This window comes from Mesoplodon densirostris, chromosome 9 (assembly GCF_025265405.1).
Source record: "Mesoplodon densirostris isolate mMesDen1 chromosome 9, mMesDen1 primary haplotype, whole genome shotgun sequence".
In the NCBI taxonomy this organism is placed as follows: domain Eukaryota; kingdom Metazoa; phylum Chordata; class Mammalia; order Artiodactyla; family Ziphiidae; genus Mesoplodon; species Mesoplodon densirostris.
The window spans coordinates 91,213,185-91,238,369 of NC_082669.1; the positions used below are offsets into that span (position 1 = coordinate 91,213,185).

A 25,185-nucleotide genomic window follows, 5' to 3' on the forward strand; every position below is an offset into this window, starting at 1 on the left:
GTATCCATATAATATAATGCTATGCAGCCATTATTATGAATCATGAATGAGTGAAGCAGTTTGATACGTTCCAAAATAAAATCATTTCAGAGCTGTATCGTTTATGAAAAAAAGCAAGGTACAAAAAGCATGTAGCATGTACTGCCATTTTTCTTGAGTGTGTGTATGTGTATGTGTAAATATGCTCACATATCAAGAGAATATCCCTGCAAAGATGCATGAGAAATAGAGAAATAGGTAACAACAGTGGCCTTTGGGTAAAGGGTCTGGAGTACTGGCATTATATTCCTTTTGGTACAGTTTGAATTTTTTTAGAATTATACTTATGGTTTATTCAGAAACTTTAATTTTAGAATAGGTACTATATTGATATGACTCATATTTCAAAAATTATGTAAAAGGCTGCAGTGAAAAATCTTTCTGCCTTCTATCCAACCTATTCCCACAACTCCTCCCTCTGCACACACTGAGGGAAATATTTTCAATGGTTTCTTTTGTGTCCTTCCAGAATTTCTTTACGCAAATATAAGCAAATTCAAATATATATTCTAATACCCCCCTTTTTAACACCAAAGATATGCTAAAAACCCTGTTCTATACGTTGTAATTCATGTTAATTTAAAAGTATGTATGTATTTGGCTGAGCACGTAGCAGTTTTTTAGAAAAATGACTTTTAAAAATCATAATCCTTTTGTGAGTTTGATTTTTTAACTATCATGTCCTTTTCTGCCTCAGGTGGAACAAAATTGGGCCACGTTACAAGGAGGTGAGATGACCATCCAGACGACACAAGCATCAGAGGCTACCCAGGCGGTGGCATCATTGGCAGAGGCTGCAGTGGCAGCTTCTCAGGAGATGCAGCAGGGAGCCACGGTCACCATGGCACTCAACAGGTGGAGGCAGGGGTGGGCGATAAAAGAGGAGGACGAATCTGTCCCTGTATACAGATGTAAAGAGAAACGTTGTACCTCACTTTGTCACAATTGGCATTTGGAACTTAATACTCTTAGCCCATAGGCTACTGTAAGTTGTTTTCTAATCAGCCCTCACCTACCGCCTTCCCATCCTATCCCATCCCCAGCAACCAGTGCAGCCTGACTTCCAGCTCAAGCCTTCTGGTCAAGGGACATGGGTCCCTTTTGCTTTATCCTATTCTGTGCTCCTTAACAGACCAAAAGCAGCAAGATGTAAGTACTTTGTGTTTTTAAAGGGACCAAAGGATGTAATAAAAAATGAAGAAGCTTCAGGATTGATTTTCCTTTTATCCTGCTAAGAAACTGCTTTTTGTTATGGGTATTAAATCCATGTTTTAGCTGGTCAGGAGCTGACTTTACTGACTTTTCAGGAAATTTGTTTCCCTCGCTTATTAGTAACTTTGAAATAAAATAAGTTTTGGATTATTGGGAAAAACTGAATTTTTTTCTTCAGATATGTTTAGGAAGGTTACTGCAGAATGGAGTACTCTAGTAAGAGGTAATTTCCAAAACTAAATTGTTTTGTTCGTGCTTGGTTCCTTCTATTCGTTGTTGACAGAAAAAAATCATCCCCATATTATTATTCTTGTTGTTCATTGCTTACACAATTTTATTTTCAATGGACCTAGACAATTTTTTTTTTTTTTTTTTTTTTCAGTACGTGGGCCTCTCACTGTTGTGGCCTCCCCCGTTGCGGAGCACAGGCTCCGGACGTGCAGGCTCAGTGGCCATGGCTCACGGGCCCAGCCGCTCCGCGGCATGTGGGATCCTCCCGGACCGGGGCACAAACCCGCGCCCCCTGCATCGGCAGGCGGACTCTCAACCACTGCGCCACCAGGGAAGCCCAGGACGCAGACATTTTAACTAATGGTTAAGAGTGTGTGCTTTGAAGCCAGGCTACTTGGGTTTGAATCCCAGCTCTGTCACTTACTAGCTGTTTGACCTTGGGTGATTTACTTGAGCTCAATGCCAAGGCTTTCCTCTATGTAAAATGGGGGTAAAAACAGTGCCTACTTTGTAGGGGTGCTATGAGAATGGGAAAAGTCAATGCATGTGAGATCCTTAGGTCAGTGCCCAGCATATGGTAAGGTTGCTGTTAACATTATGTGCAGCAGCTGTTAGCCTCAAATAGTCTTTGAACTCTTGCGACATGCCAGCACTCTACTAGGTAAGGCTGTAAATAAGGAATGCTCTAAGATATAATGTCTGCCCTAAAAGAAATCATACTTTGAATGAGGAGATTGATTTAAGTAAAACACTTAGCAAACATATTACTCAGAGTGTAATTTACTGTCCAAATGTATGGTGTAGACTATGAACATAGCAGGAATTCAGAGTAAGGGGATCACTTCCTCCAAAATATAAAAATCAGCTGAAGTTCAGATTGGCTGTGGTAGACACTAGAAAGCCTTGATAGGCTTATGTACAGAAGATTTCCATCAGGCTGTGTAGTATATAGTGGCTGAGAAGAGGGTTCTGAGGTCGTATAGATTCAGGTTTGAATCCTACCTCTGCCATTTAGTTGCCATTCGATCTTGAGAAATTTAACCCCTGAGCATTAGTCTCATCATCATTATAATAAGGATAATTTTCATCATGTAGAATCATAAAGATTCAATGAAATGATGTATATAAAACTCTCATCAAAGTGTCTGGCCTGTAATTAGCATTTCAGGAATTATACTTATTATCATTTAACTTATATTTTAAATTTTGTCTACTTAGAATTGTTTACAGCGAGAAGAGATTAGAAATAGAAGGCCAGTTAAGAAGAGGCAGTCCAGGTATGACTTGTCAAAGGTGTGGAAACTAGTAGTAAGAGTGGAGATAAAGCGACTGATTTTGAAGGAAGTATGGTCAGGACTTGGTGGTTGGTCAAGTATAAAAAACTGAAACATAACACAAACACTTGTCCTTCCAGAGTTACCAGTGAGTCCCTGAGTGACCTGGGATCGAAACGTTTTTCTTAGCCCATTGAACCATATCACTTTTCAGTAACATGAAAGTCTTATTTGATTCCTTACACTTTGACTCAATCCTACTTGTACCTTTGAGAGAGGACACACAGATAAACTTCCTGAAAGCTATGACTAGAGTGAAACCCTCCTTCCTTTTGGTCCGGTAACCCCTCACTGTAGCGTGGGGTCTAAAAGGCCACCATCAAAGACCAGAAAAACTTCATTTCATCGAGCCAGCACCTTTGCTATTCCAGTGAAGTGGGAGTGTCCTGGGAACCCTGTACATAGTGGAAAACATGAGGCACATTCTGGCTGCCTTTAGTGTAAGGACCAGGGCTTATTTTTAAAGGCAGGGAGGGTAATGGTTTCCCCTGAGGGCTTGTTAACAAACTCAGATGCAGCTGAGGTGGCTACAGTGTTTACTCCAAAGGAAGGAGAATACGGTTCACTGGCATGTAGGAGTAAAGAGATGTTGAAATCTGTTTGCAATCAGATAGTTCAACACCCCGATGAGTGTTGGGGGATGGTGTGTTGCAGCCTCTGCTGGGGGTGAAGAAACCAAGCCTGGCAGTGAAGACTAGACTGTAGCAGGCTACTAGGGGAACATCATGGGCTTCTAATTCCAGGAGCGGTAACCCACTGTCTAACGTCAGGAGGATTGGACTTAAGACACAAGCCCTTTGTGTTTGCTTCTCTATGGGATGAGACCCATTCCCAGCCTCTCCAAAGAATTCGTTGCTGGAAGTCATCTTAGTGAAAAGTATACTGCGAATCTGGTCTTTGTTCCTGTGGTAACAAAACGATTTCCTAGAGCTGCTCCCTTCCAGCCTCTCTTTTTCAGGCACAGATGGAACAAGCACGGTTCTCTAACAATCACCTGCACCTCTGCTGCACTGTAAACAGCAGATCTGGGTGCAGAGCAAAGAGAGAGGGGCAGGCTACATGGAATGGCAGCTGGAGAACAAGAAGGCAGAGGTGTTCTCTCAACTGTTGAGGGGAAAGGGGATCAGGACAGGTGCAGGACAGACCTTTTTTCAACCATGCTGTTAAAAGAATTTTGTATAGCAAATTAGAATGAGGGCCCTGGGCTCAGACAACCTGTAGCCCACCCTCCATACCCAAAAGGGTTATGGAGAAATTGTCATTTAAAAATGGAAGCTAGTTAATTTTAATTATTTTCAAAATACAGAATAAGTTAACACTTTCAGGAAGGAGATGGAGAGAGAATCAAAGTGCACAAATGAAAAGCAGAGTGTCACAGCTCAAAAAAAAAGACCTGTTCACCCTGAACAACCAGACAGGAAAGGAAGTGAAATCATCATTTGCTTGTTGCAATACAGTGATTAATTTGAAGTTTCAGGTTGTTGGTTAAGTTGTCCTAGACTTACATTCCCTCTTAACACAAGTCCTGCAAAGCCAGTACAGTCCTTGCACATAGAGACAGATACATGATAAATATTGGTAGACTGAATCTACATTTGCCCTGGTGGAAATGTATGCAATGTTGTTGACAGGAAGACAGTTTTTACTGAGTGTCTACTGTGTGTAGTGCCGTGACTCAGGGCTGTGGGGAAACAAATGCTCAAGAAAGTTAGAGTTGCTGTTCTTTTTCTGTGAAGAGACTTTGCTTAAAGAAAATAAGTGAATCATATTTTTAAAGAAAAATTTACTCTTACCATTTGTTAAAATGGAAATATTGACTTAAAATTAGAGATCTTACTAAAATAAAACATGGCTTTAATATATGAACTTGTATTTATTTGTCCAGTAACATGGGATGGACAACCTAGATCAGAAATCCTCTCTGGAAATAGAGGACAGGGACTATACAACTGCCTCTTTTTCCTATAGGTGAAGGTTGGACACTTGCAGATAAAACGTTGACAGAAAAAAAGGTGGGGGGGGGTTGTTAGAAACTTCTCATTTGTAACTCTGGTTTGGAAATGACTTGTCGAAAAATTGCTAAGTGGTAGCTTAGAGACATTTTGATCCCTACTCACCTTTTAAGTGAAGGTAACCTTTTTCTCGCAGTACAGTTTGATCACTTCCCATGAAGTCTAGTGGTTAGAATCGATTTGGGAATGGCAGTCTGCTGACCACAGGCGTCACCATTGTCTTTTGCACGATGTAAAAGATCCATCCATTGCTGCTTTGCCCCTGGCCCCTGAACAGGGCATGCAGTAACTAACCTTACCGACCTGTGGACCTGTCATCCCTGTCGGACCCCTCATCCCTGGCATCCCAGATTGCTTTAGTTGTTGCTGCTTCACAGCTTTTCTTCCAGCATAACATATTTTAGAAGGGTACTAAAGAAAATGACTTCAAATATTTAGAGCTTCAGACATTATAAAATGGGTATGACTGGATACCGGGACTCTTCTGGGTCAGGGCTTGGGTGGCTGCTCTTCCCCTCATAGCCTGTGAAATTTCACACTGCAAGCATGTGTCCAAGAGTGGCAGGACATCACCTTTGATGGTCATAGAAATAAGATTATTGTAGATTGTGATAAAAACAGTGGGGAAATGAGCAGTTGCTGAGGTAACCTGTAAACACAGCTCCTATTTCCATATAAACAGTTCTCATATACCAGCTTTCTTCTTCAAAATAGCACACAGCTGAAGCATTTTCCAAAGAATATCCTTTTTGGCTTTCCATGAAGTCTCAGGTCAGAGTGTTAAATATTTTTATTGTTAATCCGTGATAGCTGAACACTGCAGAATTGGCTGGTAATATTATTTGACACAAGTTTCTCAGAAAAATATTAAAAGTTAAGGGTCTAGGCACTAAATAATCATTCGTTTTACTATCTCTAATAATTAATTATAAAGCATCCTAAAATTAAAATCTACCTTGTAAAATGTAAAGAATAGCCTTAGTAGTAATTCCAGATCAAGGGTCCACTTTGGCTCTGAATTCATGTTACAGATACTATGGAATGACTGGCTGTGGGTATCAGATCTGAAGTACGTTTTAGCACAGAGATTGATCTTAGCTTTTAAAGGGGCTGCATGGAAACTCTATGATCCTGTTCAGCTTTTTGCTCAACCTCAATTCCATCCCCCAATTTTTTATAAAGGAAGTAAATAAATTTGAAATATGTGATCATGATCTTGAACTAAGTTGAAGGAAGCCTGGAAATTAAAAGTTACTACAGCTGAACAACTAGAAAAGGGGGTGGGGGGAATCAGCAGTTTTACATTTAACTTATTATTTTGAATAAATGTCAAAGAATATTTATATGGGGAAATACCAAGTTAGGTAAGAAAAGCAGGCTATAAAACTGTACAGTATGATCCTGATTATCTGTTTAAAGTTGTGTTTAAGATTAGAAGGAAAATAGCTCTTATCTCTGCGTGATATTTAAAATTTTTCTTTTATACTTAAATGAATTTTTACAAGTTTCTACATGCATTTTATTATCAGAGAAAAATAACTTTTTAAACACACACATAACAATTTAAAAAGCAAGGCAAGTTAGCAAGAAGGGGAGAATTTTCTATTTAATGAGATTTTCTGTCCATTGGATTTCTTTTTTTTTTTTTTTTTTTTTTGCGGTACGCGGGCCTCTCACTCTTGTGGCCTCTCCCGCTGCGGAGCACAGGCTCTGGACGCGCAGGCTCAGCGGCCATGGCTCACAGGCCCAGCCGCTCCGCAGCATGTGGGATCCTCCCGGACCAGGGCGCGAACCCATATCCCCTGCATCGGCAGGCGGACTCTCAACCACTGCGCCACCAGGGAAGGCCCATTGGATTTCTTAAACTGCTTCCTAACATCCTTATAGTGACCAAGAAGTCTTCCCCAGAAGAATGATTATGTCAGTTGCTTTACTTGTTTGCTGACTCGCTTAGATGAACACTGTTAAGTTTGGTACACATTGCTTTGCCCACAGTCTTGACACGTTTGCCTTAACCAGTCCACAGCCCCCTGCCCCATCCTCCCCTACAGCTTGTTTTTGCGAGATGACTGCCATAGTTGTGGCAAAGTCTGCAGCTTCAGAACAAAGTTGAATCAACTGGCTTATTCGGTGTCAAACCCAGGACTTTGTCCACCTCTGATAAACTAAATGACGCCACCTCCTCTTCTCCATGCCCACTTTTGACACTTCCTCAGTAACTGCGCAGAGTGGTACCTGGTACTTTCCCAGGAGAGGTGATGAATTTATCTGGTGGGTTCTTTTTTTCTTTTCTTCCACATTTTAACATCTCTGAAGTTTGGATGGTAAACTATAACCTTATGATTACAATTGTCAGGAACTTTTTTTTTTTTGTCTGTGCTGTGGGGCTTGGGGATCTTAGTTCCCTGACCAGGGATCAAACCCAGGCCCTGGCAGTGAAAATGCGGAGTCCTAACCACTGGACCACCAGGGAATGCCCAGGAACTTTTCTTTTTTTGCTGGCACATGAAACAGTAATACATTTTATAGTTTGTATCATCATAGAATCAATAAAAGTGGGTATTTATGCATATAGTAAAAGCATACAATAAGGAAAAGAAAAATGGGATACAAACTGCTAGAATAGTGTTTACTATAAATAGATGGCTAATATCTTTCTGTTCTGCAGAGTATTTGGTTTGCAGTGAAGGGAGGTTTATTATTTCATTATGTTTGTAGAGTCAAGGATTCGGGGCTTATAGTGATAATTTAAACTTTTAAGTGTTAATTTAGTGCTGCCTACATGTACATGAAGCAAAAGGAAGGGCTGAACTTTGCAAGATATTAGTCAACCATTACTTTGTATTTGGAATCATGGATGTAAACCAAATTGCTATTATTTGATATATTTTTATGTATCTTTTAAAAATTTTTTATTTTATATTGGAATATAGTTGATTTACAATGTTGTGTTAGTTTCAGGTGCACAGCAAAGTGATTTAGTTATACATATACACATACCTATTCTTTTTCAGATTCTTTTCCCATATAGGTTATTGCAGAGCATTGAGTAGAGTTATTATTTAATATTAATTGAATAGCAAGTCCAGGTTGCTGACTCCTCACATTATCATCCATCCTTAGCTATAAAAAGGCAGTTTCAGATGGTCTGCCTTGTGTTACCGTAAAGAGAAAAGAGAAAAAGAAAACCTTGTGATTGACAACCAAAATGGCTTTTGCACTGTGAACATGGATCAGAGCTTCCACTATGGCTTACAGCCACTCAGTTGATCCTGATAAAGAAGGGACTGGGAATGTGTGCCTTCTGTCCTCAAACACCCATTTCCTAGGTTTAAAGAAAATCTCACATTAGCTGTATAAACGTGAAAGACTTGGGATTTCTTTAGCTATTTATTATTATCATTTAAAAATTGCTCTGATTCTGTCAATAGCCCTGGAATCCCTTATGTGCTGGTAGGCTCACAAACGTGGAGTCAGTGGAGAGATCCTAGGAAAGGTTGAAAGTTTGGTTTGTCTTGCTGCAGTGCTATACCTTTATTCAACTCATACATCCCTCCTCCTCTTTCTATACCCACAGCGAAGCTGCTGCCCATGCTGTCGCCACCCTGGCCGAGGCCACCTTGCAAGGGGGGGGACAGATAGTCCTGTCTGGGGAAACCGCAGCAGCTGTCGGAGCACTTACTGGAGTCCAAGATGCTAATGGTAAGAGAGCATAAATATTTTATTGAATTTCTTCCCTGTTTCCACTTAAACCTTCATGACATGACTGACAACAAACCCTTCAGAATGAGGTTGAACTTTGATTTGAGTTTTTTTATATTGGTAGGCAATTGATACCTAGGAAAATTCTAGGAGCCTCTGATTCCTTTCACTAGTAGGAGACTTGGGGTTTCCTGGGAGGGAAAAACAGCCATAATAATGGCTACCTAACTGAATGACTTATTTGAAAAGTGACTATTTGCTGTGACAATACTTGCTGAGAGGGATTTTTAAATTTTCCGTGGGGTACATTTTGTCCATTTTTCTCCCATGGGGTAGATCAGTGTCCTTTACTATAGCAGAGACTCTCCTGTGGGCGAGTGCATTGTGGTAGCGAGGAATGTTCTGACTATCTCGAGAAAGGCACCACCATCTCACCACAAGGTCAGTCAGCAGGCTGTGATAAAGGCGCTTTTCTGATTGATGCTATGGGTTCTGCTTCCTGTTAAATGTGGCCTCACCAAGGACCTCCGGATTGAGCCAATAACTTGCCACCACCCTGCCCTTCTTTCCCGGCTCTTTGACTTCCTGGATATTGGTGATATCCTGCATAAACAAGAGGGATAAAGTTCATAGAAATATGATGACAAAAATTTACAGCTCCAGCCCAGCTCTTTGGATCTACTTCAGCAGGCTCTGGGAGTCAGTAACGAAGTCTTGAGCTGCCCAGGAAGTACCTCAAAAGTCTGAGTCAGGGCCTCCCTGGTGGCGCAAGTGGTTGAGAGTCCGCCTGCCGATGCAGGGGATACGGGTTCGTGCCCCGGTCTGGGAGGATCCCATATGCCGCGGAGCGACTGGGCCCGTGAGCCATGGCCGCTGAGCCTGCGCATCCGGAGCCTGCGCGTCCGGAGCCTGTGCTCCGCAACGGGGGAGGCCACAACAGTGAGAGGCCCGCATACCGCAAAAAAAAAAAAAAAAAAAAGTCTGAGTCAAAGAGGAAGACCAGTCCTGTTCTGTGAGACTCTGTGTGACTGTTTATTAAGCTTTTAAAATGTACATATAATTAGGTTAAGTAGGACAAATTAACTACTCTATGGTTTTTGGAGATTTGTAGTTTAAAGTCCTGGAAAGAGGATAGATAATTACATACTTTTATTTAGGCAGACAGTTCCTTAATGGCATTTAGTGGCTGAAGGAAAAGTCCCTGGCACTTTTTTTAGGGTAGATCCCTAAGAACTAAATAACATGTTAGTTGGAAAAGTCTTTGAAGCAAGACACAATGCTGCATCCTCCTTCAAAAGTGGGGAGAAGAAAGCACTTCTGTCTCCCAGAGAAGAATAACAGGAAATGTAAAGAGCCATGTGGCTTCTGAGAATCATTTTCTTAAACAAAAAAAACAAAAAAATCACATATTAAAACTACATCCTACTTTTTCTGTAGGGCTAGGGGCTTCCATGAACTAACCCAAATTGAGATAAAGTTGATCTTAGCCAAACACTGCAAGGTAAAGGGCATCTTATAGCCATGTATGTTCAGGGTGAAATGGACCGTAGTTGGAATTAAGGAAAACCTCGCTCTTTAGCTTGAATCCTACCCCTATTTCCTTATCTTTTTCTATTCCTCATTTCAGTCCTCATCTACCTTGAACAGAAGATATCTGACTGTGTCACATTCTTCTGAAGTGCAATTCCTGTTATTCACTGTGGAACTACTAAAAATAATTCCCTGTGTGGGTTTGATGGGAGACTTTGTTATCCCTTCTAGTGGTCTTGACCTGTCCGGGTGAGGAGAAGAGACTGCTTTATAGTTCTGGCTCCTTCCTAGCCTCACCTTTTCAGGTAGATGAATTTATAGGTAAGTGTAAGTACTCTCTGGGGCTCCCGCCAAGTAGATCTATTCAGCCATGAGATAAAGGTGAACCACACCATTACTGTTGATTCCTGGAAGCTGCTTCTTTTCAGTAGCTTGGGTTGTGTGAATCAGTTGTGTTGACTTCATGTTGTTGGCTGCATTTGTGATAAGAGAAAATTATGATCTACATCCAAAAAGCCAGTGGTTCCCCAAAGCAGACCATTCCCTAGTTTGTGACCTGCCAACATGTGTGAACTCAGACTTGAGAGTTGGATTTACCACTTTCTTGGTGCTATATCAAATCAGACTGTTGAGTTGTGCCTTATCCTAGTAATATTAGGTGAAGGCACATATCATGTCATCTATCCCTTGGGAATCCAGAGGATGAATCTAATATTGGATATGATCCAGGTAATTCTGATGCTCTTTCTGCCTTCTAGCATTTTTACCCAGAGTGCTATAGGATTTACTCTGGGACTTGGAACCAAAATATTCTCATTTAACCAACTAGTTTATCTGTCTGGAATTTCAAGGGTTCTTTTTGCATTATTCTTTCAGATTGTGTCCTGTTGGCATTGTTTGTCACTTTTGTGATGACAAGCTTATGGTATCTGCCAGTAGACCAAATTTATTATCAGGAAGAGTTTATTATCAGGAAGATGATAGCAGAACAGGTGCTATTTAGTAACAGACACTACTGGGGAAAAAAATACATCCCAGATTCCAGAGTATGGCTTAAATAAAAATCCTACTAGCAGATGACTCTTCTAAGAACAATGCGGATATTGGCCTGTTCCAACCTGAAGGAGGAGTTTCAGTATCTTCTGGGATGGAACTAGAGGGGATGGAGGATGATTGTGTGTGAAGCTTGATAGAGTACAGTAACCAATGTGAGATGTCTGGGGCAGTGTAGGTCAGTGGTTTTCAAGTTAAGGATAATGACACCTTCATGGCAGAAGTTTAAATTCCAAATTACCAAGGCAGACCTGACAAGAGATCTTATATCTGAAGACTTCTTTTTTCTGGACCCTATCTCACCCCAACAGTAAAGAGACTACTCAAGCACTAGCATTACTCTATTTCATTTATGTTCTCCCTTTTTTAATAGTGGTAAATGAGTCTTTGGTCTTTTATGATGGTGTTTCATGGTTTGGTTCAATTCAAAGATTTTCACAGGTGTCTTTGTCTTTGAGATGCCTAAGTCTGGGAAAGGCCTCTGGTTGAGTTCCTTCCTTTACCTCTTCTTTTCTTTCTTCTTTTTTTTTTTCTTTTTAACACAGTTATCCCTTGCTTTTCCCCCCAACACATCTTAAGAGGTTGAACAATTTTAAATTGCCCATTGGTTTCCTTTTACTCTGCCATCCTCTGTACCCTAGAACTCCCTTTGCTAATGGACTCCAGAACCAATGAAGGCAGGCTCACACAGGTTGAAGAACTCTTGAGTGATATTCACCTCTCACCCATCCTTGCCACCCATTGTTAGCAATTCTCTAGGGAACCAGATCCACAGATCTTTCATCTTTCTTCCTATTTCTACAAAAAATAATGAAAAAAGCTAGATGGGGGGAAGACAAAACAAATAATTGAAGTTCATAGGTACTCAGTAAAGGTAATGGGAATCATCTGCTTCAATTATTGTCCATCAAGCTTCATACCAGAGCTGCTGAGAAAGGATCAACATTTTCTAAAATGGCTGACACTTTTTCTAACAACACCACAAGAAAAAAGGGGAGCATAGCATTTCCTGGGGTTGTTTGTTTTGGTCCTGATTATAAAAATCATCTATGATCCCACTACATAGAATGTTAATATTTTGAGGGTTTGTTTTTGTTTTTGTTGAGTTTTTTAAATATGGCCTTTTCCCCCCATTCATAAGGTTTTTTGTTGTTGTTGTTGCTGGGTTTTGTTTGTTTGTTTGTTTGTTTGTTTGTGGTACGCGGGCCTCTCACTGTTGTGGCCTCTCCCGCTGCGGAGCACAGGCTCTGGACGCGCAGGCTCAGCAGCCATGGCTCACGGGCCCAGCCGCTCCGCAGCATGCGGGATCCTCCCGGACCGGGGCATGAACCCGTGTCCCCTGCATCGGCAGGCGGACTCTAAACCACTGCGCCACCAGGGAAGCCCTCACAAGGTTTTTTAACCTAATTAAGATCATGTTGTACTAGTTCATAAATTATTTTGAAATATCTTAACCATTTTCATGTGGTTAAATATTTTTTGATACTTGCTAATATATGTTTAATACTTGCTAATATATCATCATATTATCCATCATAATAACCAATTCCCTATCGTTGATAATTTAGGCTATTAATACTATTTTTACAACAAAAATAATACTCTTCATCTTCGTATAAAAACTTGTCCATACCTTTGATTCTTTGCTCTCTACATAGCTCATACTTACTTATACTTACAACAGAACTGTTTAGAACCTGCTTCGTTACCCTTCACCGAAATTGGATATTAGCATAATTTGCTTTGTGTGTGTGTGTGCCTATTTGGTAGGCAGTAAGTTGTATTTCATTTTAATTTGCATTTTTTAATATTAGTGATAGATAATTTTACTTTTTCCTTCATGATTTTATCTACACATGTGTTTTTTTGTATTTGTCTATTCGTGTTCTTCACCCGTTTTCTGCTGAAGTCTTTAACATATGAAGAGTTTTTCCAAATCAATAAGAGAAAGAGAAAGATGTAATCCCTTTATTGTATATGTTGCAAGCTTTCCCTGTTTATTTTTATTTCACTTCTGTTACTTTCACTTTTTATTTTATTTTATTTTTATTTATCTATTTATTTGGTTTCATTGGGTCTTCGTTGCTGCACATGGGCTTTCTCTAGTTGCATCAAGCAGGGCTACTCTTCGTTGTGGTGAGCGGGCTTCTCATTGCAGTGGTTCCTCTTGTTGCGGAACTCGGGCTTTAGGTGCTCGGGCTTCAGTAGTTGTGGCTCATGGGCTCTAGAGCGCAGGCTCAGTAGTTGTGGCACACAGGCTTAGTTGCTCCACGGCATGTGGGATCTTCCTGGACCAGGGATCGAACCCGTGTCCCCTGCATTGGCAGGCGGATTCTTAACCACTGCGCCACCAGGGAAGTCCCACTTTCACTTTTATTTCCTTAATTATTTCTCTTTTTACCTTTATGTTTACATAGGCCCCAAGTCAGATCAATATCTATATGCCAGTTATTCTATGGACTCAATATTCATTTTAAATACTGTAAAATATCTGGAATTTATTTTGGTATATGGCATTGGGTAGGAATCTGAATCATTTTTTCCCCTACATAATTAATTATTCCAGCATCATTTATCCTATAAAAAAGGTTGAAATCCATCCTTTTAAAACTGTTTTGAAACAGTTTGTCATCTTTATTATGCAGAATTCTTAAATAGCCGGTGTAAGGTCTTGTGTGAGGCTCTTTTGTTTCTATTCATCTGTTTGTTCCGTTCTTTATACTGTAATATTTTATTATTGTGATGTTATTCTTAGCAGCTAGTGAAAGGCCTATTTCCAAATTTGAAAAAAATTCAATCAAAATTCCAAAGAGTTTTTTTGCAGAGTGAACTTCACAATAATTTTTAAGTTCATCTGGAAAAATTAAGCCTCATCCTAGAAAAAAATCCTACCAAGCCTGTTAGCAGAACTGCTAAGAAGTTTTAAAATTGACTAATTTAAGGCTTCTCTTCTCCTTCTGCCCCAGTTTTCCCTGGGGCAAGGGACATGGGGAGTGTTCATTATGACAAAGATGGACCAGCAGTAGGAGACAAGAACTCTGAATACTGCCCCAGTGAATTGAATAATGGGACAGTAATTGTTGCAGGAGAAAACATTGTCCCTGCTGCAACCATGTTCATTCTCTTAAGACCAAACCAGATGTATCTTTCTAGACTAAGAAATTGTGGCCATCCATTCTGTTTATGTAGAATTCTATGGAAGCTCAGTTCTTGCACTTTGAAATTTTAACTTCTCTTTTTTCCCCCAACTTCAATTTCAATTTTGTATTAAAGATGATGGTGGGGGCCCTACCCACTTATGGTGTACTCCAAGGTAGGACATAGCATTCTTTTCTGCTGTTAGCCTTGCATTCTGTCTCTCAGTCCCATTGTCCCATTAGATTTATTTATTTAACAAACATTTCTATAATGCTTGCTTATGTAAGCACTCTGCTAAGTGTTTTACATGCATTAACTTATCTAAAGCTCAGAATATCTCTATAAGGTAAACACTATTATCCCCATTTAACGTATGGAGAAACTGGGACACAGAAAGTTTTGCTAACTTGACCAGGTTCACACAGAGCGTAGCAGAGTGACATTTGACTCAGGCAGTTTGTTTCCAAACCGCTCTGCTCTGCTGCCCCCCTTTGATGGGGACTGTTTCTGCCTGGACTCCACAACTACAGCGTGATGAGTGTCTCCCAGTGTTGAACAAATAAGTTTGGAAATGTCCGGGCCTTTCTCCCATCTCTGCTGAAGGCCACTTGCCTTTGTCTGGTCTAGCCACAATGCCCATCTGCCCCAGCTGTTCCTCATGGCTGTAGGGATCCTCTGGTGGTTCTGATGCCAAGTGCTCCCCTGCTAGCATCCCCACCCACTGCACACGCATGCACGCACATGCACACACAGGCTTTCCTTTGCTAGCCTGGAGAAGCCTATAGGTCTGTGTGTTTCTCTGGTTCCAGAAGTCACAGAAGCAGTCAGCAGCTGGCTGTCAGATTTAAGTATTTTCAGTGAGCCGGTTACTTTGCACTTAGTGAACATAAGAGGGATGGCTGGGTGCCGTTTATTTTTTATTTATTTAATTTTTATTTTTGGCACGCACGCACAGCTTGTGGGATCTTAGCTCCCCAACCAGGGATTGAACCCAGGCCCGGCAGTGAAAGCACCAAGTCTTAACCACTGGACCACCAGGGAATTCCCGGGTGGGTGCTGTTTAGAACGAGGGGACACTGTCTGGGGGGGAAGTAGATGATGGTCAGAAGGGAGTAAATGCAGCTGAAGAGTTGTTTTCTCACCTTCTAAAATCCTCTACCCAAGCTCTCCTGCTGCCCTTCAAGTTATGCCAGGGCTCTTTCAGCCTCCCCACCTGTTTCCAGGGAAATAGAGACTAAGGTGTTAGGGTTGGGGAATGTGGGAAAGGGCTCAGGGGAGTTTACATTTCTGCTTAGAGCAAGTTGACTGGCTAATTTGCTTCCCCTGCTACTCACTGAAGCTTTCCCCTTGGCTCTGCCTCCAGCCCTTGATTTCATTCCCCAGAGTGTTCGTAAAGTACATCTTTCTCTATTGTCCGACACCTGGAGACCATCCACTACCTGCTCTGTCCTGGTTGAGACCTGGGGCCAGCTACCTTCCTCGTGCCCTGAATGAAGAGAAATGGACTAGGGGGCTGGTCTGTTTAAAAATCGAAGCTGGTTACAAGGGCATTCACATTATACTCACAGAAAGAGCAGCCCTTCTCATTTCTCTTCAGTGCCGTACGTCCCTCTCTGTTCTGGCCTGGCCCTGGCAATGGTCCTGCTGCTGAGGTTCCCCCTTAAGTTTCGTAGATATAAAATTTCCTACAACCCAAAGACCCCACTCAGTCTTGCTGCACTGTGTAACACATGTACATTTTACTACCCATTCCAATTGCCAGATCAAACTAAATCAATTTTCAGATTATTTCAGAAAAAACACTTTATCTTCTTTTCACATTGACCATGTTATCACTTTCACCTCCCTGTTTGTCTCTGACCTTTTTATAAACTTTTTAAAAATACAGGGCCTCCCTGGTGGCGCAGTGGTTAAGAGTCCGCCTGCCGATGCAGGGGATATGGGTTCGTGCCCCGGTCTGGGAGGATCCCATATGCCGCGGAGCGGCTGGGCCCGTGAGCCATGGCCGCTGGGCCTGCGCATCCGGAGCCTGTGCTCCGCAACGGGAGAGGCCACGACAGTGAGAGGCCCACATACCGCAAAAAGAAAAAAAAAAAAAAATATATATATATATATGTTTTCCCAGTTGAATTTAATCTCAGCCATGCTCATTGGAATGCCTTTTTTTAAAAAAAAATTGGCCTTCTTAGCAAGGGGGATAAAAGAGTAGATGGATGAGGACAGAAACATGGGGTTCAGATAAGGGAGCAGGACTTTTGGGTGGGGTCCTTGCATGAGAAACACACATTCCTGTCCTGCAAGGCCTCCCAAATGAGACGGGATGGCTGAAAGGTCTGTCCTGTACTTATTATAAAGAGGTAAGCCCAGCTGGACCTGAAGCGGGGGGCAACATGTGTGTTTTAATTTTCTGTGGAAACCTACTTTATGTATATTATACGAATGTTAGGGCATCCTTAACCTGGGTCTGTGGACCCTGAGAAATTCTGCAGAAAAGTTTTATATTTTTCTGGGGTCCACAGCTTTGATCAGATGTGCAAATAGATCAGAGAGAGCTCCCATTTCCCCACCCCCTCCCCAAATTAAGAACCTCTGCTATAGAGAGTGTGGCTAGGGTCATTTCACTTTGTGAGTATCTGGTGTGGCACTGAGAGTAAAAGGAGGGGCAAGGGAGATGGGAGGACCTGCAGACCTAGATGGTTACTCTGAAAGCTGCAGCACTACCAAGCTCTGTGTTCTGGGCAAGCACATTAACCTCTCTAAGCCTTTGTTGTAAAACTAGGATGATGATAGTTCCATGCTCATAAGGGAGTCGTGAGCATTAAACAAAATGAATCCTGTGAAGTGCTTAGCATAGTGCTTGGCACATAGAGCCGTCGTAAACATGAAATTATTATTAGCTGTCAGCCTCAGTTTCTTCTCCAGCATTCCCCCAAATATGTTAAGTTGTACAGAGTGCATAGTACTGTTATAGACCCTGCTCTCCTGTCTTTAGGACAGATCTAAATGCTTACCTTATGCAGTTGAAGAATTTATGCTCCAGAGATGAATACTGTAAAAATGGGAATAGATCAGAGCCTTTTCTATAACCTTGAGTGAAGAAAATTGAAGGTGATGTTGTTTAATGGCTCCTGCATTTGGTTATATCACTCTCCTTGGGCCAGGGCTGCCGTTCTCTTCCAGCAGCATTTCAACTTCCATCATGAAAGGTGACTTTTTTTCACTTTTTCCTCATTATCACCACCACCATCATCCATTATTTCTTACAGCATGTCCTTCTGTTCCAGCTCTTCTTTAAAAATAAGAGAGAAAATGCCAGTCTTCATCTTGATAAACTATAAAATACATCTCTCATTCTCCCTTTTCCTCATTCTCTGGACACATTAGTATAAGGACTTGTTCCTAAAGGAGTCAGTGGAGATGTAAATATTAAATTAATTTAGGAAATGTGTCCACGTTGCTCCCTCCAAAAGATGCTAATATGCTATTCTAGTGCACACGAAATTACTTTTTGCCTCAGTATTTTAATTAAAGTTTAAATAAGTAAAGGTATTAAGTAAAGTTTTACTGTAAATGTGCATATTCAGTCACCATTAAAGCATGATAATAGCTTGAAAAGAACTGTTGTGTTCTTTGATACTGTACCTTTAATGCAAAGACGGGGAGTTCAGTGCCTCCTGGACTGGAAGCAGGCAGCTCCTGAGCACCAGTGTTTAGTGTGAGCTGAGAGTCCCAGGCTGCAAGCCCCGCACCCTGACAGTCCCTAGAGAGCAGCTGCCTATGGCGCTCTGGGTTTGCAGGCCACCCTCCTGTAAAGTAAATGGCCCTCTTTTCCACTGACAGGGAGACCTGAAGGGAAGCTAAGATACTAGGATGGTGTCAGTCAGATCAAGCTGAGGCATTGCCTGTTCTGTAAGAAAAAGCACATGAAGGTTCATCTGTAATACAACTGTTCCCCTTCAGAATCATGTCTTTTTTTTTTTAAGTGGAGGGGGAGGGGGACGTACTCAGAGACCTGAAAAGATTACTTCTTAGAACAAATAAGATAAGGAGAGCTCTGAGCTGTGGCTCAGAAAGAAGAAGGGTAAGGGCTGAGTACATGAACGGGACCTGCATCTGGGGCTGCCTGAGAAGCAGGTGCCACACTGGGGAGCTGCAGTAGCCAGGGCAGCGCTCGGAACCGCACGCTTCGCAGGCTGTCCTCCCCGGGCTGCTCCGGGAAACACACTTTGTTTGCAGACAGGGTTTTCCCCGTTTCAGCCAGCTAACCTTTCTCCTGAGATGAAGTTTTCATTCTGGGAAGCATGTTGGTAGATGTCATACCGGGAAAATAACTGTTTAAGTTTTGCTCTTTATTTGCCTTTTGACTGTATGCGTTAAGCGTTATTATTTAGGGCCTTCATCTTTTTCTCTTCTTTCTACATTCTTTCCTTTCCTTTTCTTCCTTTCTTGTTTTTGGGGTTTTTTTAACCAATACCACTACCACTACCACCACTACCACCACTGCCTTGCAGTCGACTACGTAAGCAGTCTGCATTGTTCTACCTTCACCCAGTGAGGTGGGTAGAACGGAGCTTATAGCCCTGTTTTGCAGAGGCAGCTAAAGCTAGGATTTGCCCAGGGTCACTCAGCTACTAAACAGTGAAACTGGAAACCAAACCCAGACCTCCAGGACTCTTTCTGCTGCCTCTGTGGGCTCCCTTTTTCTCCCTTCACTCCATCTTGCCAATCCACCCAACCAAGAAAGTAAAGAAGGTATAAAACAAATGAAAATCATCTTTACTGTTTATCCGATTCAACTATCACTTGGTGTGGCTCACTATTTCGCAGGCTTGTTTTGAGGAATGGTCATAGCTGTATTTTGCTCACTTTAGAAGTCAGTGTCATGATGAATCTTAACAGAAGCCAATAAGTAAATGGCATCAAAACCCCAGATCTAAAGGTGTGTCCTGGGAATTCTCTGACGGTCCAGTGATTAGGACTTGGCGCTTTCACTGCTGGGGCCCGGGTTCAATCCCTGCTCGGGGAACTAAGATATCCTGCAAGCCACGCCAAAAAATTTTTAAAATAAAATCAAATAAAAGTGTGTCCCATACTGTAGCCACTAGCTATATGTGGCTATTTGAATTTCAATGCAAGTTAATCAAAATTAAATAAAATTCAAAATTCAGTTATTCAGTCACACTAGCCACAGTTCAAGTGCTTAGTAGCCATATGTGGCCTGAGGTACTGAATTTTTTATTTAATTTTAATTTATTCACATTTAAATTTAAATAGCCACATGTAGCTAGTGGCTACTAATAGACCACACAGATACAGAACATCTCCATCGTTGCCGAAAGCTCTGTTGGACAGCGCTGATCTAAAGACTATGGCAGGAATACTGTAGTCTTCTGGCAAGTTGTGCCCCTCTGCACAGGGGAGGGCAACAGAAATACGTCATGAGCCTCCCTTCCCAGTGACCTTCTCAGCACAGAGACAGCCAGCCTTTGCTAAAAAACTGCCACGTGACTACAGTAATCCGCAGCCAGTGGACAGCTGGGCAGAGGGTTGCAAGAAGAACTGGCCTATTTTTGTGCACTTCAGAGTTCCGAGCAGGAAAACCTGAGCCAGGAGGCAGTGGCAAAACACCTATACCCACTTCCTCGTCGCCTTATTCATGACCTAGGCCACTTGCCCATTTCCATTTGGATGCTCCACAAGTGCAAATTTCTCTTCTCAACTACAGCCGTCTTCAGGTCAGGTGCTCTAATGGATTTATCATGACCCCAAAAAGAATTAAATATCCAGAGCCTGGTGGGTTACAGGCTGAAAGAAGCCATTACCATTGGATGAATTCCAGATTTCACAATGAAACATGGCTGCTTTTGAGAAATGGGAACATGGAGTTGTGTAATGGGGCTCTTGATTCTAGAACCCAAAGGGGGTTACAGTTCTCTGCCCTATGTATGTTACTCACCCAGCCCTTTCATAGCATAGAAGCTTGTCCTCCTTTCCTACTCCCTTCATTGTGACCTCCTGAAGTCCGAAAGGCCTTCCAAATAGCTCTCATTGTGGGGAATTCCCTGGCGGCCCAGGTTCAGTCCCTGGTCGGGGAACTAAAATCCCACAAGCCACATGGTGCAGCCAGAAAAAAAAAAAAAAAAAGTGTCATTGTGATGTTTAGATTCATCTTTCTCCTTGCAGAGTCTGCAAGTCCAGAGGGGATGTATTGTCTCCACTACACCATCATAAACCGGGGTGGCCTCAGGCATTCATCATTTTATACCAGGAATTGCTAAATCTAGGCCCTGCAGAGAAAAAGAGGGCCTTTACAATGGAATGACCACTATACTTTGGTCTCTGTTCTTAGTACTCATCTGAGCCATGGCCATGTCTTTCAGATGCTTTTAGATGCTTTCCATGTTGAAAGTTGAATGTCTGCAGAGTTGGCTCCTCGGGGCCCCAGAGGGAATTAGCACATATGTGAAGCCAGGTTGGTCTGACTGTGTCAGGTATTCTCAGCTTGGGGAAACTTGACAAGCCAGGGATATTCTGGGCAGAGGACTCAGGTCAGGACTTCAGAGCAGAGATTCCCAAGAAGGTGCCTGCCATCAGGCAGATAGATACCACTGACCATGGTATCCTCTCCATCCCCTGTGTCCTCAAGGCCAAGTTACATGTTTCGTTATCTCATTCTCCTTCCCTTTAGGTCCCCAGATCTTTCTGAGTCTTTGTATTCGAAAGACAGATTCTGGTCTTAGATGATTCCAGCTCCTTGTAACCAAGACAGAATCTTGGTGCCTGTCATTGCAGGTAATATTCTGTAAAGGGATTTTTTTTTTTTTTTTTTTTTTTTGCATACCAAATCCAGAGCCATAATTGGGCAAGTTTAACTGGAGTCATTTCTATTCAATATGTGGATGAAAAAATGGTTTTAATTGAGCATGTAAAAAGGGGATTAATCACTGTTCACATAAGAACCAGAATATCATAACAGGAAAAATTCTTACAGAATAAAGTTTTTAAGATTCTTGGGTAAAGGGAACTTTCCTCTTTTTACTTATGCTTCCATTAGGATTTTGAAGGAATGTCAGCACACTGTTATTAACTCTAATAGCTTGCACAGCTCAGCCAGTATGGTTTGGGGCCCTCTGGCTCTCAGATTACCTGTATAAATACAGGGATTCACTTCCCAGCTCTACCGTTTGCTTCATAAAGAGCAAATGTGCAGAACCCCGCAGGAGCAGCCTAGCAGAGCAGTAAACTGAACAGGATGAACGTGCTTCCTTTTTGTGTGATGCTCTTTCCCCATCCTCCTGCCAAGAGCAGGCTATCAAATGAAAGGGAGGTTGTGGTCGGAGTCAGTAAAGTGAATGTCTAAGTGGCACCTGCTTCATTCAGCAGATCTGCTTTCCCGGCGCCTCCCACTGCGTATCTGCTCCTGACAAAGCCTCTTTTCTCCTCCTCTTGGTCAGACTGAGAGCAAAGGCCCAGCAAGGAGACATATTGGTTTTACTTTGTCAGCACAATTGCCTGTGACATTATAATTATACCAAATCTTCATTATTAGAAAGGCCCCAATTTAGAGATTTTCAGAGCCTAAATGAGGTTTTCGAAAGTAGAATTGGTAAAAACATCTTTTCCATTGTAAAGCTAGCAAATGGATCTGAGAATCATTGAAGGGGTCTAAAAATGGAAACTGAGACACTGCTCTGAGCGAGACTACAAAGACACTGCTATCAGATTGGCTGACTAAAGAGGCGTCCAACAATTCTCTGACTCTTCCCAGCCCAGCCTCTCCCTACTACTTGTAGCGCTATAATGTATAGCTATACTATAGTACTCTCAAATGCTGGTAAATTTTCTCACCCACAGGCCTAGGAGGTAGGGTATGTTAAAATAAGTTGATGGGGTAGGGCAACAAAGGAAAAAACCTGTGATATAAATAAGAGGAATGCCAGGGAAATATATTTTAGGTAAGTGCAGAGCATCCAATTTCAGATTGAGTTTCCATCTAAACAAAGGCAACACTTATGTTCTACAGTGTGTGTGCAACTGAAGCATGCTTATGGTGTGGAGTTGGCTCACTGGAAGCTCTGGGAAGGTTTTAGAGCTGTGCCCTGGCTCTCTAAACTGAAATTAACTAAAATCAAAATTAAAGACTCAGTTCCTCAGTTACACTAGCCGCGTTTCAAGTGCTCTATAGCCACCTTACTGTCAGTGCACAAATACAATGTGCCCGTCTTCACAGTGAGTTCTTGTGTACAGGACTGTTTTAGAGATTGGTCTGTACCTCCTGAAATGTCTTGACTGCTTAAGTGAGCCTTGGACTTTGAATTTCAGGCTTGCTGGAAGGGGAAAAGGAAATTTGCCTGAATGTTTTTGGAACAACTTCCAGCCATGTTACTTGACTATAAGTTTTGTCTTTTCACCTTAAAATTATTTTTCCTCCAAGAATCTCATGTCCTTTCCCCACCCCCTGCTCACTCCTCACAAAACAATAATAATAATGAGTTGTAACCATGAGAAAGGACTTTAATTTTAGGAATGCCCACTTACAGCTGACTTGCTTCCTGGCCTTCCCTTCCTTAAGCTTTCACATCCCTCCCTACTATTTGACTTGAGAGTTCTTTTCTCATTAAACAGAGCTTCTCATTGACAAGAGGGCATGTGAACACTCAGGGGCCAAGAGCGTGTATATGGATTGTTCATTTTGTGCACGACATGGGGTGTGAACAGCACTCCTGGGAGTGGAGCGCTGAGCTGGTGGCATCTTCCATTTTCAGCTCCTCTGGGGAGCAAGGGCAGGACCTTTAAGCTTGTTTCTTCTGTTTGTCTGCCTCTAGTAGCTACTACATGGTTGATTTGACTCCTGGGAGAAAACCTATATGAAATAATAATACCTCTTTTCTCAGGAACTTAAATCATATAAATATAATGTTGCTTATCCTCAAAGCAGCCCTATGAGACAGAAATGGCCTGTCGGTTTTATAAATGTAAACATAGTCAATTCTTAGTTGCCACACACAGATTATCTGGTATGCAGATGACCCATGACACATTTTAAATCCTTGGACAGTTTCTCTAAGCAAGCCAGGGTAAGCCTGGCCCATCTCCTTCACCCCCAGCCAGCTGCTGTGTCCTTAAGTAATACAAATTAGTTTTCATATTAGCTTAAAGAAGACATAATTAGAAAGTAAGTCTGGTACTCCAATAAAGATGTTTAAAAAAAAAAAGAAAGTCTGCTACAAGAAAAGCACATCATAAGTTCCAGTTTAACGGCGTGGTGCGGAGGAAATGACCTCTCCTGCCTTTGGCTCGGCTAAGAGCTGACTCTGAGATCTACTTTTAGACACATGTGCATCATCGGCACTCATTGTGCTGGCATGTTTGCCGAAGGATTTGTAAACCTCCACAGGTGGATGTCAGAGACACCTCTGTGGCCCAGGCACCAGGGTGTGGGTGGAGGCGGTCTTCCTGCAGCTGCCTCTCCACACCACTTTCTGGGGGCCCTTCCTGCTCAGTGCTTTTTAAAAGTTCTGTATTCTTGTCAAGCCTCTGTAAGGCATATGGCCCATTGCGAGTGGATGCTGACAGAATGCCACGGGGGGCGGGGTTCATCTTTGCGGAAGGAAGGAAGCAGCTAGAGGGTAGAGTAACTAAGAGGCTATACCCTTTCAGGCGCTGCATCCTGCCTGGGTGGTGGGACTCCTCTATTCTACACTCTTCATCACCCGATCACCTAATGGTTTTAGTAACCGTTGATGACTTTGTGTAGATCCATTATTTCACCAAGAGTTTCAAAATAGTGATTTCTCTAGTGTTGTTATTCCTTCTGCCTTTATTAGCTGGAATTCTTTTATAAAGAACTTGTTCCCATTAACAATTTGGTTATGCTAAATACAGTCCAGGTAGGAAAGGCAGGATAAATAATCGATTAAAATGAAGTTTATAAGATAGATTTCTTTCTTTGTGACCGTCAAACCCCATAACTGTCTATTTCCACTTTCCAGTATGCTGTCTTCAGGTGTCTTACTGCCTAAAGCAAATTTAATTCTGCCCTTTGCATGCTCTTAGAAAGTTCTAGTGATGTTTGTTTGTTTGCTTGCTTTCTAAATGGTGCTCTACAGATTGGGCTAAGTGAGGGGTTGAAGAATCAAGAGAGCATCTTTGGAAGCCTTTTGCCTCTGTTTTTCCCTGTTGAGATAGAGGAGGCAAGGACTGGATGCTGGGCACATGGGGCTGGGACTGGGGGTCCTTAGACTCGTCTCTCTCCTTTTGTGCCTATTTGAAATTTCCCATAATAAAAAAATTGAAAATAATAACAGAAAAATAAATAACTCTCCATTCTTAACTCTGGATAACTCCTGATTGGCCCTCGTATCCATTTCTACACCTGACTGTCGCAAACTCTTAAACAGCTTGGTAGCTTTCTCCTGAGGTTTCTGTCATGTGGGCTCTATTTCCTGTTTAAAGATATCCGCTCTTCACATATTGCTCACACCCTGTCCACAACATAGACTTCGGGGACTTTGGGTGTTCTCCCTACCTCCCTTCCCAGTGATCTCTGGAAATTTACTGTATAGCTCCTGCCCTTCTCTGTTCATCTCTGATCAGATGTCCTCCCTAGCATATACATGTCCCACGGGCTTTAGCTGAACACTTTTCTCTCCTGCCATTTTCAGTTTAAAGCCCTCTTGGTCAGACAACAGGCCTTGGAGTCAGCTTGTTCAATCTCACACTGGAAGTTCAGTCTCCAGGATATAAACCATGGTGATTCTGAACTCTGAAGCACAAAACCCTGATTTCTTTAATGTTCTTGGGCACTTCAGTAATTTCAAGAGGGAATTGTGAAATTATATCTCCAAAATATGTTTTGAAATACATTCACTAATAAAGTAAAAATGAGTTCACTTTTAACGTTTGGCTTATGGGATACAGGCAAGAGGATTTTC

The 25,185-nt window shown here is 41.9% G+C and overlaps 1 protein-coding gene across 11 annotated transcripts in view; it reads left to right on the forward strand.

The window, feature by feature from the left end:
• NRF1 (nuclear respiratory factor 1) overlaps positions 1-25,185 on the forward strand; it is a 127,234-nt gene that overhangs the window by 91,278 nt on the left and 10,771 nt on the right. For all 11 annotated transcript variants that reach the window (XM_060108494.1, XM_060108500.1, XM_060108493.1 and 8 more), the window contains 2 exons: positions 737-894; positions 8,406-8,530. In XM_060108494.1, the coding sequence (XP_059964477.1) occupies positions 737-894; positions 8,406-8,530 (283 nt within the window). The remainder of the gene's footprint in view (positions 1-736; positions 895-8,405; positions 8,531-25,185) is intronic.